Source organism: Scyliorhinus torazame, chromosome 3, assembly GCF_047496885.1.
Source record: "Scyliorhinus torazame isolate Kashiwa2021f chromosome 3, sScyTor2.1, whole genome shotgun sequence".
In the NCBI taxonomy this organism is placed as follows: domain Eukaryota; kingdom Metazoa; phylum Chordata; class Chondrichthyes; order Carcharhiniformes; family Scyliorhinidae; genus Scyliorhinus; species Scyliorhinus torazame.
The window spans coordinates 96660727-96677824 of NC_092709.1; the positions used below are offsets into that span (position 1 = coordinate 96660727).

At 50.2% G+C, this 17098-nt stretch overlaps 1 protein-coding gene across 1 annotated transcript in view; it reads left to right on the forward strand.

Annotated features, from left to right (window-relative positions):
* The first annotated feature begins 768 nt into the window (after positions 1-768).
* Positions 769-17098, forward strand: part of sfrp2 (secreted frizzled-related protein 2) — a 76150-nt gene continuing 59820 nt past the window's right edge. Inside the window, exons 1-2 of the mRNA XM_072496011.1 lie at positions 769-1367; positions 2771-2851. Coding sequence (XP_072352112.1) covers positions 872-1367; positions 2771-2851 — 577 coding nt within the window. The 5' untranslated portion in view covers positions 769-871. The remainder of the gene's footprint in view (positions 1368-2770; positions 2852-17098) is intronic.

Sequence of the window (17098 nt, forward strand, 5' to 3'; positions counted from 1 at the left end):
ATTCAGCATATTCTGTTGATACTCTATTATAAACTGCTTATTTAACTCATTGCTGTTAGTTGGCTGTTGTGTGCAAACTGGCTGTCTTATGGTCACTTTTTTAAAATATATATTTAATTGGTTGTGAAAGGCAATATGCAAATCCATTTGTTTACTTTGGACAACTCATGTTCTGCTGAATAGGCACGTAACCAGAAACCGGGTTTCCCTGGACAGATTCTGTTACAGCGACGATATTTGTTTTCTCTATGTTATTCTATCTGGTACCTGCTCTCCACCATGGTGTACTTCTCCAATATTCAAATATATCACAATTAGCTTCGTCTTCCCTCCACATCTCTTGTTGCTCTAAATACTTCTATCATTGATTCTCTAACCGTTGTGTGCACGGCTAGCTGTTATTACAAGAAGCTCGCGTGTGTTCATGAAATTGGTCTGGTTCCTCCCAACTCCAGTCCGGCCGCTGGCCTTGATGACAGCAACGATGGTGACCCCTTATCATTTATTGAAAGTAAGTTCTGTTTGGTAGCTGCAAACGCAACAATAGTGGGTGGGAGGGTTCTTTTGATGATCTGACTCAAGCTGGGAAATCAGTCTGCTTTGATTTATAAGGTGTGAAGCCTCACCAGATATGTGTTTGTTGCTCGAGCCCTCCCCTTTCTCCAGGGGTGTCCAGGACCACGGCTCTTGTGTTAACCTATCAAACGGGAGAGCGTTAACTCTCAGAGACTCCTCCCATTCCTTTTTAACACTGGCTCTGAGGGAGGCCAGAGCCATTGCCTCCTGATCACTCGCTCCATTGCACAGCGCAGGCAGCAGGGAGCAATTGGTTCAGCAGCAATTGGGACCTCTCACGCCACATTTTGCAACGATGCGCCATCTGAAGGCCGTGATCTGCCTTCTGGTGGCCGCGCTGCACTCGGTGGAAGGGATGGGGATTTATCCTTATGGCCAAGCCGAGTTCGCCTACAGGCGCAACAATTGCAAAGCCATCCCCAGCGCCCTGGCTCTCTGTCACGGCATCGAGTACCCGGAGATGAGGCTGCCCAACCTGCTGGGGCACGAGAGCATGGAGGAGGTGCTGCAGCAAGCCAGCTCCTGGATCCCGCTCGTGCAGAAGCAGTGCCACCCGGACACCAAGAAGTTCCTGTGCTCCCTCTTCGCTCCGGTCTGCATCGACGAGGTGGACGAGCCGATCCAGCCCTGCCGCTCGCTGTGTGAGCAGGTGAAGGAGAGCTGCTCGCCCGTCATGTCCGCCTTCGGCTTCCCCTGGCCCGACATGCTGGAGTGCAACCGTTTCCCGGAGGACAACGACCTGTGCATCCCGCCCGCCGACTCCAACGAGCACGTCCCGCTGCCCAAAGAAGGTCAGGCTGCAGTGAATCCAGAGGGGAGGGGGGGGGGGGTGAAGTGAAGTAACCCTTAATTGGACCCGAACTCCTCAAATAGATCACACTTCTCAGATAGATCACATTTCTAAGTTTCACAGGTAGTAAAGATGTGGGGATGTAATACTGGGGACGATTTAAATCGCTGCTTCGAATGTTTTTTGTGAGAACAATGCTGTTTTCCTCCTATCCATTCATTAATAACTCCCTGAGATTATATTAATAGGTGCCTGATCTTTGTCTATGCCAGAGGTGCCAGAGTTAGCTTCCTTTGAGGACTTGATAACGAATTAATTCGTTGCTGAATACTTATTTGTCACAAAAATCACCCCACCAGCCGGAATTAGTTCCTGTCTTTGGCTGATATGTTGTCTAATCTGAGACAGCGAATGTGAAACTGGTTGTGATTTGGATGAGGGAAGGTTTGAAACAAGATAGATGCATGAAGCTGACCAAATGAGCCACTCGTCAATGCATTATTGTTTGTTTTTTAAAGATCTTTTTTGAAAGACTTTTGCACGCATTTCAACACTATCGGTATCTTCAGCACGGTGTCCCTGTTATACAAAGAACAAAGTTAGGTGCTGCAGATGTGGACGGTGCGATTCCGCCGGCGAGGCGCTTGCTCCAAACCACCAGAAGTAGAAGCTGCCGCGTCCAGACGAGTGGATTCTTTTCTCAGTTCACGCTGAAGTTTGAAGAAAGCCATTGATTCGGATGGACCAGACATTATAAATTAACATCTTTCACCGTGACCAAAACTGCCTCCCCCGCCCGCCCCCCCCCCCCCCCCCCCCACTACAATGCTTGGGTGTTCAAAAGGGTGGAAACAAAGCAATTCATTGAAAAACTATCGAGAATGCAAATTGCGGATCGGTGCCTGTGCCGCACAATGTATCGCAGTGAGCGCCCACAGTGCAGCCCTTTCAACGGGGCAGTCCTTGCCAGCGAATAGGAGGGGTTCGCTTTCTATCATTCCTTTTAAAGGATTTCTAAGGTCCATGTAATTCGCTATTGTGTGTATTCGCCTCCCATCTGGGGCAGCGCACAGTTTCTCGTGAGGAACAGTGCCCCTGACTCCCCTAACCCTAACTTTGGAAGCCCTGTAAGTCCTGCCCTTTTATTCCTCTCCAATGCTGGGCGCGATCTTCCCGGAGAGGGTGATTTCTTCCCAGGAAATTCCGCGGGGAAATGGTAACCGAAGGTATTTAAATACTTCGTAAAACATGGCTCACTTCATAAAAGTAGCAAAAGCGCCGTGGAAAGTCTGGAAGCTATCGAGATGAAAGGTCCAGGAAAGGTCCAGATGGCTTCTTATTCTTCTGCTGGAGATGTGCAGTGTGACCAAAATCATTGATAAATATCTCTGTACTCTGTTCCAGAACCGAAAATCTGTGACGCGTGTAAAGATAGAGAGCAAAACGACAATGAGATTGCCGAAAACTACTGCAAAAATGATTTCGGTAAGTTGCAAGCCCATTTTGCTGAGAAGCTGATTTCAGGGGGTGAGCGAGAATGAACTGTATCCCGTGCAATTTCTTGCCGCCCTTGTGTTTTGTTCCTAATCCAAGAACAGGAGTGTGGATCCTGCCAAACGCTGTTTCCACATGGCCTTTAAACAGAAACCCTGTCGTTTAATTGAACCAAGCGTCCAGCGTCCGCTGCAAAGTTCCTCTCCACACAATTTCCCCGGGGGATGGGAAACCAGCGGCGTCGGGCCACGTCGGTTCAAATAAAACCAGTTCGAGCATTGAGCCCGGTCAGAATTGAAACCTTGACACCGATTAGGAAGGCGGTGATGGGGGACGAGCGATATGCTTGCTCCCAGTCGAGTAAACTGGCTTATTTTACAAGTGAGCACCTGTGTTTTATTGATTCACAGTCTTGATGAAATACATTGCAAATGTTGCCAGTTTTTGAGTTCTGAGTGTAAAACTGGCCTTATTCTGGAAGATGCAGATTGATACATACAGCAGCAACTCGACTCCCAGAGTGACACATACTGCAGCTAAACTGTCTACCAGAGTGACACATAGTGCAGCTAAACTGTCTACCAGAGTGACGCATACTGCAGCTAAACCAGCTCCCAGAGTGACACATACTGCAGCTAAACCCAGCCCCCAGAGTGACACATACTGCAGCTAAACCCAGCCCCCAGAGTGACACATACGGCAGCTAAAATGGCTCCCAGAGTGACACATACTGCAGCTAAACCAGCTCCCAGAGTGACACATACTGCAGCTAAACCCAGCTCCCAGAGTGACACATACTGCAGCTAAACCCAGCCCCCAGAGTGACACATACTGCAGCTAAACCCAGCCCCCAGAGTGACACATACTGCAGCTAAACCAGCTCCCAGAGTGACACATACTGCAGCTAAACCCAGCCCCCAGAGTCACACATACTGCAGCTAAACCCGGCTCCCAGAGTGAGAAATACTGCAGCTAAACCGTCTCCCAGAGTGACACATACTGCAGCTAAACCCAGCCCCCAGAGTGACACATACTGTAGCTAAACCAGCTCCCAGAGTGACACATACTGCAGCTAAACCGGCTCCCAGGGTGACACATATTGCAGCTATACCAGCCTCCAGAGTGACACATACTGCAGCTAAACCCAGCCCCCAGAGTGACACATACTGCAGCTAAACCCAGCCCCTAGAGTGACACATACTGCAGCTAAACCGGCTCCCAGAGTGACACATACTGCAGCAAAACCGGCTCCCAGAGTGACACATACAGCAGCAAAACCGTCTCCCAGAGTGACGCATACTGCAGCTGAACCCAGCCCCTAGAGTGACACATACTGCAGCTAAACCCAGCCCCAGAGTCACACATACTGCAGCTAAACCAGCTCCCAGAGTGACACATACTGCAGCTAAACCGGCTCCCAGAGTGACACATACTGCAGCTAAACCGGCTCCCAGAGTGACACATACTGCAGCTAAACCCAGCCCCCAGAGTGACACATTCTGCAGCTAAACCGGCTCCCAGAGTGAGACAAACAGCAGCTAAACCAGCCCCCAGAGTGACACATACTGCAGCTGACCCAGCTTCCAGAGTGACACATACTGCAGCTAAACCGTCTCCCAGAGTGACACATACTGCAGCTAAACCAGCTCCCACAGTGACACATTCTGCAGCTAAACCCAGCCCCCAGAGTGACACATACTGCAGCTAAACCCAGCCCCCAGAGTGACACATACTGCAGCTAAACCATCTCCCAGACTGACACATTCTGCAGCTAAACCATCTCTCAGAGTGACACATTCTGCAGCTAAACCGGCCCCCCGAGTGACACATACTGCAGCTAAACCGTCTCCCAGAGTGACACATTCTGCAGCTAAACCGTCTCCCAGAGTGACACATACTGCAGCTAAACCCAGCCCACAGAGTGACACATTATGCAGCTAAACCATCTCCCAGAGTGACACATACTGCAGCTAAACCAACTCCCACAGTGACACATTCTGCAGCTAAACCCAGCCCCCAGCGTGACACATACTGCAGCTTAACCGGCTCCCAGAGTGACACATACTGCAGCTTAACCATCTCCCAGAGTGACACATACTGCAGCCAAACCAGCTCCCACAGTGACACATTCTGCAGCTAAACCATCTCCCAGAGTGACACATACTGCAGCTTAACCGGCTCCCAGAGTGACACATACTGCAGCTTAACCCAGCCCCCAGAGTGACACATTCTGCAGCAAAACCGACCCTCAGAATGAAGGGGCTGGTTTAGCACAGGGCTAAAGAGCTGGCTTTTAAACCAGACATTGGCAGGCCAGCAGCGCAGGTTCAATTTCCGTACCAGCCTCCCCGAACAGGCGCCGGAATGTGGCGAGCAGGGGCTTTTCATAGTAACTTCATTTGAAGCCTACTTGTGACAATAAGCGATTTTCATTTTCATTTCATTTCACATACCGCAGCTAACCCGGCCCCCAGAGTGACACATTCTGCAGCTGAACCAGTCGCCAGAGTGATCAATACTGCAGCTAAAATGGCTCCCAGAGTGACACATACTGCAGCTAAACCGGCTCCCAGAGTGACACATACTGCAGCTAAACCAGTCGCAGTGACACGTACTTCAGCTAAACTGTCTCCAGAGTGACACATCCTGCAGTTAAACCCAGCCCCCAGAGTGACACATACTGCAGCTAAACCCAGCCCCCAGAGTGACACATACTGCAGCTAAACCAGTCGCAGAGTGACACGTACTGCAGCTAAACTGTCTCCAGAGTGACACATACTGCAGCTAAACCATCTCCCAGACTGACACATTCTGCAGCTAAACCATCTCTCAGAGTGACACATTCTGCAGCTAAACCGGCCCCCCAAGTGACACATACTGCAGCTAAACCGGCTCCCAGAGTGACACATACTGCAGCTAAACCACCTCCCACAGTGACACATTCTGCAGCTAAACTGGCCCCGAGAGTGACACATTCTGCAGCAAAACCGACCCCCAGAGTGAAGGGGCTGGTTCAGCACAGGGCTAAAGAGCTGGCTTTTAAACCAGACATTGGCAGGCCAGCAGCGCAGGCTCAATTCCCGTATCGGCCTCCCCGAACAGGCGCCGGAATGTGGCGAGCAGGGGCTTTTCATAGTAACTTCATTTGAAGCCTACTTGTGACAATAAGCGATTTTCATTTTCATTTCATTTCACATACCGCAGCTAACCCGGCCCCCAGAGTGACACATTCTGCAGCTAAACCAGTCGCCAGAGTGATCAAGACTGCAGCTAAAATGGCTCCCAGAGTGACACATACTGGAGCTAACCTATCTCCCACAGTGACACATACTGCAGCTAAACCGGCTCCCAGAGTGACACATATTGCAGCTAAACCGGCTCCCAGAGTGACACATACTGCAGTAAACCCAGCTACCAGAGTGACACAGACTACAGCTAACCCAGCTCACAGAGTGACACATACTGCAGCTTCACCAGTCGCCAGAGTGACACATGCTGCAGCTAAACCCAGCCCCCAGAGTGACACATACTGCAGCTAAACCCAGCCCCAGAGTGACACATACTGCAGCTAAACCCAGCCCCAGAGTGACACATAGAATTCTGGTCGCCGCATTATAGGAAGGATGTGGAAGCATTGGAAAGGGTGCAGAGGAGATTTACCAGAATGTTGCCTGGTATGGAGGGAAGATCTTATGAGGAAAGGCTCAGGTACGTGAGGCTGTTTTCGTTAGAGAGAAGAAGGTTAAGAGGTAACTTAATTGAGGCATACAAGATGATCAGAGGATTGGATAGGGTGGACAGTGAGAGCCTTTTTCCTCAGATGGTGATGTCTAGCACAAGGGGACATAGCTTTAAATTGAGGGGAGATAGATATAAGACAGATGTCAGAGGTAGGGTCTTTGCTCAGACAGTAGTAAGGGCGTGGAATGCCCTGCGTGCAACAGTAGTGGACTCGCCAACACTAAGGACATTCAAATGGTCATTGGATTGACATGGACAATAAGCGAATAGCGTAGATAGGCTTTAGAGTGGTTCCACAGGTCGGCGCAACGTCGAGGGCCGAAGGGCCTGTACTGCGCTGTAAAGTTCTATGTTCTATACCGCAGCTAACACAGCCCCCATAGTGACACATGCTGCAGCGAATCGGACCCCCAGAATTACACATATCGCAGCTAAACCATCTCCCAGAGTGACACATTCTGCAGCTAAACTGGCCCCCAGAGTGAAACATTCTGCAGCTAAACCGTCTCCCAGAGTGACACATTCTGCAGCTAAACCATCTCCCAGAGTGACACATACTGCAGCTAAACCCAGCCCCCAGAGTGACACATACTGCAGCTAAACCGTCTCCCAGAGTGACACATACTGCAGCTAAACCATCTCCCAGAGTGACACATACTGCAGCTGACCCAGCCCCCAGAGTGACACATACTGCAGCTAAACCGGACCCCAGAGTGACACATACTGCAGCTTAACCGGCTCCCAGAGTGACACATACTGCAGCTAATCCCAGCCCCCAGAGTGACACATTCTGCAGCTTAACCGGCTCCCAGAGTGACACATACTGCAGCTAATCCCAGCCCCCAGAGTGACACATACTGCAGCTAAACCCGGCTCCCAGAGTGACACATACTGCAGCTGACCCCGTCCCCAGAGTGTCACATTCTGCAGCTTAACCCAGCCCCCAGAGTGACACATTCTGCAGCAAAACCGACCCTCAGAGTGAAGGGGCTGGTTTAGCACAGGGCTAAATGGCTGGCTTTTAAGGCAAACCATGGTAGGCCAGCAGCGCAGGTTCAATTCCCGTACCAGCCTCCCCGAACAGGCGCCGGAATGTGGCGACTAGGGGCTTTTCACAGTAACCTCATTTGATGCCTACTTGTGACAACAAACAATTTTCATTTTCATTTCATTTCACATACCGCAGCTAACCCGGCCCCCAGAGTAACACATTCTGCAGCTATTCAGACCCCCAGAGTGATAGATTCTGCAGCTAAACCAGTCACCAGAGTGATCCATACTGCAGCTAAACCGTCTCCCAGAGTGACACATACAGCAGCTAAACCAGCCCCCAGAGTGACACATACTGGAGCTAACCCACCTCCCACAGTGACACATACTGCAGCTAAACCGGCTCCCAGAGTGACACATACGGCATCTAACCCAGTCTCCAGAGTGACACATACTGCAGCTAAACCATCTCCCAGATTGACACACATTGCAGCAAAACCGGCTCCCAGAGTGACACATTCTGCAGAAAAACCGACCCCCGGAGTGAAGGTTTAGCATAGGGCTAAATAGCTGGCTTTTAAAGCAGACATTGGCAGGCCAGCAGCGCAGGTTCAATTCCCGTACCAGCCTCCCCGAACAGGCGCCGGAATGTGGCGACTAGGGGCTTTTCATAGTAACTTCATTTGAAGCCTACTTGTGACAATAAGCGATTTTCATTTTCATTTCATTTCACATACCGCAGCTAACCCGGCCCCCAGAGTGACACATTCTGCAGCTAAACCAGTCGCCAGAGTGATCAATACTGCAGCTCAAATGGCACAAATAGCACCTCACTGTCTTCAGGGGATGTCCCGCAGGACTGGAGAATAGCCAATGTTGTTCCTCTGTTTAAGAAGGGTAGCAAGGATAATCCAGGGAACTACAGGCCGGTGAGCCTTACTTCAGTGGTAGGGAAATTACTGGAGAGAATTCTTCGAGACAGGATCTACTCCCATTTGGAAGCAACTGGACGTATTAGTGAGAGGCAACATGGTTTAGTGAAGGGGAGGTCGTGTCTCACTAACTTGATAGAGTTTTTCGAGGAGGTCACTAACATGGTCGGCACGGGCTTGGAGGGCCGAAGGGCCTATTCCTGTGCTGTACATTTCTTTGTTCTTTGTTCTTTGTTGTTGGCACCCAGAGTGACACATACTGCAGCTAAACCAGCCCCCAGAGTGACACATACTGGAGCTAACCTATCTCCCACAGTGACACATACTGCAGCTGACCCAGCTTCCAGAGTGACACATACTGCAGCTACACCCAGCCCCCAGAGTGACACATACTGCAGCTAAACCCAGCTACCAGAGTGACACATACTGCAGCTACACCCAGCCCCCAGAGTGACACATACTTCAGCTAAACCAGCCCACAGAGTGACACATACTGCAGCTACACCCAGCCCCCAGAGTGACACATACTTCAGCTAAACCAGCCCACAGAGTTACACATACTGCAGCTAAACCCAGTCCCCAGAGTGACACATACTGCAGCTAAACCGTCTCCCACAGTGACACATTCTGCAGCTACCCCAGCTCCCAGAGTGACACATATTGCAGCTAACCCATTCCCCAGAGCGACACATACTGCCGCTAACCCAGCCCCCAGAGTGACAAATACTGCAGCGAACACAGCTCCCAGAGTGACACATACTGCAGCTAAACCAGCCCCCAGAGTGACACATACTGCAGCTACACCCAGCCCCCAGAGAGACACATACTGCAGCTAAACCAGCCCCCAGAGTGACACATACTGCAGCTAACCCAGCTCCCAGAGTGACACATACTGCAGCTACACCCAGCCCCCAGAGAGACACATACTGCAGCTAAACCAGCCCCCAGAGTGATACATACTGCAGCTAAACCCAGCCCCAGAGTGACACATACTGCAGCTAAACCCAGCCCCAGAGTGACACATACTGCAGCTAAACCAGCCCCCATTGTGACACATACTGCAGCTATACCCAGCCCCAGAGTGACAAATACTGCAGCTAAACCCACTCCCAGAGTGACACATACTGCAGCTAAACCCAGCCCCCAAAGAACAACAAAGAACAAAGAAATGTACAGCACAGGAACAGGCCCTTCGGCCCTCCAAGCCCGTTCCGACCATGCTGCCCGACTAAACTACAATCTTCTACACTTCCTGGGTCCGTATCCTTCTATTCCCATCCTATTCATATATTTGTCAAGATGCCCCTTAAATGTCCCTATCGTCCCTGCTTCCACCACCTCCTCCGGTAGCGAGTTCCAGGCACCCACTACCCTCTGCGTAAAAAACTTGCCTCGTACATCTACTCTAAACCTTGCCCCTCTCACCTTAAACCTATGCCCCCTAGTAATTGACCCCTCTACCCTGGGGAAAAGCCTCTGACTATCCACTCTGTCTATGCCCCTCATAATTTTGTATACCTCTATCAGGTCTCCCCTCAACCTCCTTCGTTCCAGTGAGAACAAACCGAGTTTATTCAATCGCTCCTCATAGCTAATGCCCTCCATACCAGGCAACATTCTGGTAAATCTCTTCTGCACCCTCTCTAAAGCCTCCACATCCTTCTGGTAGTGTGGCGACCAGAATTGAACACTATACTCCAAGTGTGGCCTAACTAAGGTTCTATACAGCTGCAACATGACTTGCCAATTCTTATACTCAATGCCCCGGCCAATGAAGGCAAGCATGCCGTATGCCTTCTTGACTACCTTCTCCACCTGTGTTGCCCCTTTCAATGACCTGTGGACCTGTACTCCTAGATCTCTTTGACTTTCAATACTCTTGAGGGTTCTACCATTCACTGTATATTCCCTACCTGCATTAGACCTTCCAAAATGCATTACCTCACATTTGTCCGGATTAAACTCCATCTGCCATCTCTCCGCCCAAGTCTCCAGACAATCTAAATCCTGCTGTATCCTCCGACAGTCCTCATCGCTATCCGCAATTCCACCAACCTTTGTGTCGTCTGCAAACTTACTAATCAGACCAGTTACATTTTCCTCCAAATCATTTATATATACTACAAAGAGCAAAGGTCCCAGCACTGATCCCTGTGGAACACCACTGGTCACAGCCCTCCAATTAGAAAAGCATCCCTCCATTGCTACTCTCTGCCTTCTATGGCCTAGCCAGTTCTGTATCCACCTTGCCAGCTCACCCCTGATCCCGTGTGACTTCACCTTTTGTACTAGTCTACCATGAGGGACCTTGTCAAAGGCCTTACTGAAGTCCATATAGACAACATCTACTGCCCTACCTGCATCAATCATCTTAGTGACCTCCTCGAAAAACTCTATCAAGTTAGTGAGACACGACCTACCCTTCACAAAACCGTGCTGCCTCTCACTAATACGTCCATTTGCTTCCAAATGGGAGTAGATCCTGTCTCGAAGAATTCTCTCCAGTAATTTCCCTACCACTGAAGTAAGGCTCACCGGCCTGTAGTTCCCGGGATTATCCTTGCTACCCTTCTTAAACAGAGGAACAACATTGGCTATTCTCCAGTCCTCCGGGACATCCCCTGAAGACAGCGAGGATCCAAAGATTTCTGTCAAGGCCTCAGCAATTTCCTCTCCAGCCTCCTTCAGTATTCTGGGGTAGATCCCATCAGGCCCTGGGGACTTATCTACCTTAATATTTTTTAAGACACCCAACACCTCGTCTTTTTGGATCACAATGTGACCCAGGCTATCTACACCCACTTCTCCAGACTCAACATCTACCAATTCCTTCTCTTTGGTGAATACTGATGCAAGGTATTCATTTAGTACCTCGCCCATTTCCTCTGGCTCCACACATAGATTCCCTTGCCTATCCTTCAGTGGGCCAACCCTTTCCCTGGCTACCCTCTTGCTTTTTGTGTACGTGTAAAAAGCCTTGGGATTTTCCTTAACCCTATTTGCCAATGACTTTTCGTGACCCCTTCTAGCCCTCCTGACTCCTTGCTTAAGTTCCTTCCTACTTTCCTTATGTTCCACGCAGGCTTCGTCTGTTCCCAGCCTTTTAGCCCTGACAAATGCCTCCTTTTTCTTTTTGACGAGGCCTACAATATGACTCGTCATCCAAGGTTCCCGAAAATTGCCGTATTTATCCTTCTTCCTCACAGGAACATGCCGGTCCTGAATTCCTTTCAACTGCCACTTGAAAGCCTCCCACATGTCAGATGTTGATTTGCCCTCAAACATCCGCCCCCAATCTATGTTCTTCAGTTCCCGCCTAATATTGTTATAATTAGCCTTCCCCCAATTTAGCACATTCATCCTCGGACCACTCTTATCCTTGTCCACCAGTACTTTAAAACTTACTGAATTGTGGTCACTGTTACCGAAATGCTCCCCTACTGAAACATCTACCACCTGGCCGGGCTCATTCCCCAATACCAGGTCCAGTACCGCCCCTTCCCTAGTTGGACTGTCTACATATTGTTTTAAGAAGCCCTCTTGGATGCTCCTTACAAACTCCGCCCCGTCTAAGCCCCTGGCACTAAGTGAGTCCCAGTCAATATTGGGGAAGTTGAAGTCTCCCATCACCACAACCCTGTTGTTTTTACTCTTTTCCAAAATCTGTCTACTTATCTGCTCCTCTATCTCCCGCTGGCTGTTGGGAGGCCTGTAGTATACCCCCAACATTGTGACTGCACCCTTCTTATTCCTGATCTCTACCCATATAGCCTCACTGCCCTCTGAGGTGTCCTCTCGCAGTACAGCTGTGATATTCTCCCGAACAAGTAGCGCAACTCCGCCTCCCCTTTTACATCCCCTCTATCCCGCCTGAAACATCTAAATCCTGGAACGTTTAGCTGCCAATCCTGCCCTTCCCTCAACCAGGTCTCTGTAATGGCAACAACATCATAGTTCCAAGTACTAATCCAAGCTCTAAGTTCATCTGCCTTACCCGTAATGCTCCTTGCATTAAAACATATGCACTTCAGGCCACCAGACCTGCTGTGTTCAGCAACTTCTCCCCGTCTGCTCTGCCTCAGAGCCACACTGTCCCTATTCCCTAGTTCTCCCTCAATGCTCTCACCTTCTGACCTATTGCTCCCGTGCCCACCCCCCTGCCATACTAGTTTAAACCCTCCCGTGTGACACTAGCAAACCTCGCGGCCAGGATATTTATGCCTCTCCGGTTTAGATGCAACCCGTCCTTCTTATACAGGTCACACCTGCCCCGGAAGAGCTCCCAGTGGTCCAGATAATGGAAACCCTCCCTCCTACACCAGCTGTTTAGCCACGTGTTTATCTGCTCTATCTTCCTATTTCTAGCCTCACTGGCACGTGGCACAGGGAGTAATCCCGAGATTACAACCCTCGAGGTCCTGTCTTTTAACTTTCTGCCTAGCTCCCTGAACTCCTGCTGCAGGACCTCATGCCCCTTCCTGCCTATGTCGTTAGTACCAATATGTACAACGACCTCTGCCTGTTTGCCCTCCCCCTTCAGGATGCCCTCTACCCGTTCGGAGACATCCTGGACCCTGGCACCAGGGAGGCAACATACCATCCTGGAGTCTCTTTCACGTCCACAGAAGCGCCTATCTGTGCCCCTGACTTTAGAGTCCCCTATTACTATTACTCTTCTGCACTTTGACCCTCCCTTCTGAACATCAGAGCCAGCCGTGGTGCCACTGCTCTGGCTGCTGCTGTTTTCCCCTGATAGGCTATCCCCCCCGACAGTATCCAAAGGGGTATATCTGTTCGAGAGGGGGACAACCACAGGGGATTCCTGCACTGACTGCCTGCCCTTTCTGGTGGTCACCCATTTCTCTGCCTGCACCTTGGGTGTGACCACATTTACATAACTGCGATCTATGATGCTTTCCGCCACCTGCATGCTCCTAAGTGCATCCAATTGCTGCTCCAACCGAACCATGCGGTCTGTGAGGGGCTCCAGTTGGGTGCACTTTCTGCAGATGAAGCCATCCGGGACGCTGGAAGCCTCCCGGACCTGCCACATCTCACAGTCAGAGCACAGCACCCCTCTAACTGACATTGCGTCAATTAATTAAAATTTGTCTTTTTTTTTTTTAAATACTTTTTTTTTTTAAATTGCAAAGTTACTGTCAACTATCTGTTTCCTAGCACTAGATTTCTAATAGAAATGCGATAGCTAACTATAATACTCTCCGATCTCTGGCTTAGATATCCTCTAAATTATAATTAAGTTATTATGTTTAATTAGTTCCCAAATACTCACATTTTTTTTTTTTTTTAATTTAGGTTAGAATCCCAACCAGCCACTCAGGTCACATCTTTTCTGTGATGTCACTTCAGTTTCCCCCCGACACACAATTTGAAAAAAGGTATAAAAGTAAAAATCACTTACTTACCTTCTGAGTGTCTGAGATGTTCTCAGGTTCTCTCGCTGACAGAGACTGCTCCTCCACCTCCGATCCTTGACCTGCACAATGCTAATAATATAATAATATAATATGGCACTTACCTTACACCAATGGGTCTTATTATTAGGTTAGAGGAGGAGGGCGGGTGGGAGACACTACACGTGTAGTGTCTCGGGTTTCCTCTCCACCAGAATTTATTGGTTGGGGGGGGGGGGGGGGGGGGGACTTGCCAGAGGTCGAACTTCCGGTTCCCGCCTTATATAAAAACAAATAAAACAGAAAAGAAGAACAGACACGGGACCAGGCAAGGGTTTTTAAATTCACTACTCACCTCCCAGAAGGCCCCTGCGCACCGCTGCCGCCGAAATCCAAAGGGCTGCTCCTGTAAAGGTAAGGTTTTTAAATACACTACTCACCTCCCAGAAGGCCCCTGCGCACCGCTGCCGCCGAAATCCAAAGGGCTGCTCCTGTAAAGGTAAGGTTTTTAAATACACTACTCACCTCCCAGAAGGCCCCTGCGCACCGCTGCCGCCGAAATCCAAAGGGCTGCTCCTGTAAAGGTAAGGTTTTTAAATACACTACTCACCTCCCAGAAGGCCCCTGCGCACCGCTGCCGCCGAAATCCAAAGGGCTGCTCCTGTAAAGGTAAGGTTTTTAAATACACTACTCACCTCCCAGAAGGCCCCTGCGCACCGCTGCCGCCGAAATCCAAAGGGCTGCTCCTGAAAAGGTAAGGTTTTTAAATACACTACTCACCTCCCAGAAGGCCCCTGTGCACCGCTGCCGCCGAAATCCGACATATACTGCAGCTAAACCCAGCCCCCAGAGTGACACATACTGCAACTAAACCCGGCCCCCACAGTGATACATACTGCAGCTTATCCAGCCGCAGAGTGACACATACTGCAGATAAACGCAGCCCCCAGTGTCCCACAAACTGCAGCCAAACCAGCCCCCAGAGTGACACATCCTGCAGCTAAACCAGTCCGCAGAGTGACACATTGTAGCTGAACCGACCCTCAGAGTGACACATACTGCAGCTACACCATCTCCCAGGGTGACAGGTACTGCATCTAAACCAGTCGCCAAAGCGATACAAACTGCAGCTAAACCAGTCGCCAGAATGATACATACTGCAGCTAAACCCAGACCCCAGAGTGACACATACTGCAGCTAACCCAGCTCCCAGAGTGACACATACTGCAGCTAAACCCAGCCCCCAGAGTGACACATACTGCAGCTAAACCCAGCCCCCAGAGTGACACATACTGCAGCAAAACCCAGCCCCCAGAGTCCCACAACCTGCAGCTAAACCCAGCCCCCAGAGTGATACCTACTGCAGCTAAACCCAGCCCCAGAGTGACACATACTGCAGCTAAACCCAGCCCCAGAGTGACACATACTGCAGCTAAACCAGCCCCCATTGTGACACATACTGCAGCTATACCCAGCCCCAGAGTGACAAATACTGCAGCTAAACCCGCTCCCAGAGTGACACATACTGCAGCTAAACCCAGCCCACAGAGTGACACATACTGCAGCTAAACCGGACCCCAGAGTGACACATACTGCAACTAAACCCGGCCCCCACAGTGATACATACTGCAGCTTATCCAGCCCCAGAGTGACACATACTGCAGATAAACGCAGCCCCAGAGTGACACATACTGCAGATAAACGCAGCCCCAGAGTGACACATACTGCAGATAAACGCAGCCCCCAGTGTCCCACAAACTGCAGCTAAACCAGCCCCCAGAGTGACACATTCTGCAGCTAAACCAGTCGCCAGAGTGATCAAGACTGCAGCTAAAATGGCTCCCAGAGTGACACATACTGGAGCTAACCTATCTCCCACAGTGACACATACTGCAGCTAAACCGGCTCCCAGAGTGACACATATTGCAGCTAAACCGGCTCCCAGAGTGACACATACTGCAGTAAACCCAGCTACCAGAGTGACACAGACTACAGCTAACCCAGCTCACAGAGTGACACATACTGCAGCTTCACCAGTCGCCAGAGTGACACATGCTGCAGCTAAACCCAGCCCCCAGAGTGACACATACTGCAGCTAAACCCAGCCCCAGAGTGACACATACTGCAGCTAAACCCAGCCCCAGAGTGACACATAGAATTCTGGTCGCCGCATTATAGGAAGGATGTGGAAGCATTGGAAAGGGTGCAGAGGAGATTTACCAGAATGTTGCCTGGTATGGAGGGAAGATCTTATGAGGAAAGGCTCAGGTACGTGAGGCTGTTTTCGTTAGAGAGAAGAAGGTTAAGAGGTAACTTAATTGAGGCATACAAGATGATCAGAGGATTGGATAGGGTGGACAGTGAGAGCCTTTTTCCTCAGATGGTGATGTCTAGCACAAGGGGACATAGCTTTAAATTGAGGGGAGATAGATATAAGACAGATGTCAGAGGTAGGGTCTTTGCTCAGACAGTAGTAAGGGCGTGGAATGCCCTGCGTGCAACAGTAGTGGACTCGCCAACACTAAGGACATTCAAATGGTCATTGGATTGACATGGACAATAAGCGAATAGCGTAGATAGGCTTTAGAGTGGTTCCACAGGTCGGCGCAACGTCGAGGGCCGAAGGGCCTGTACTGCGCTGTAAAGTTCTATGTTCTATACCGCAGCTAACACAGCCCCCATAGTGACACATGCTGCAGCGAATCGGACCCCCAGAATTACACATATCGCAGCTAAACCATCTCCCAGAGTGACACATTCTGCAGCTAAACTGGCCCCCAGAGTGAAACATTCTGCAGCTAAACCGTCTCCCAGAGTGACACATTCTGCAGCTAAACCATCTCCCAGAGTGACACATACTGCAGCTAAACCCAGCCCCCAGAGTGACACATACTGCAGCTAAACCGTCTCCCAGAGTGACACATACTGCAGCTAAACCATCTCCCAGAGTGACACATACTGCAGCTGACCCAGCCCCCAGAGTGACACATACTGCAGCTAAACCGGACCCCAGAGTGACACATACTGCAGCTTAACCGGCTCCCAGAGTGACACATACTGCAGCTAATCCCAGCCCCCAGAGTGACACATTCTGCAGCTTAACCGGCTCCCAGAGTGACACATACTGCAGCTAATCCCAGCCCCCAGAGTGACACATACTG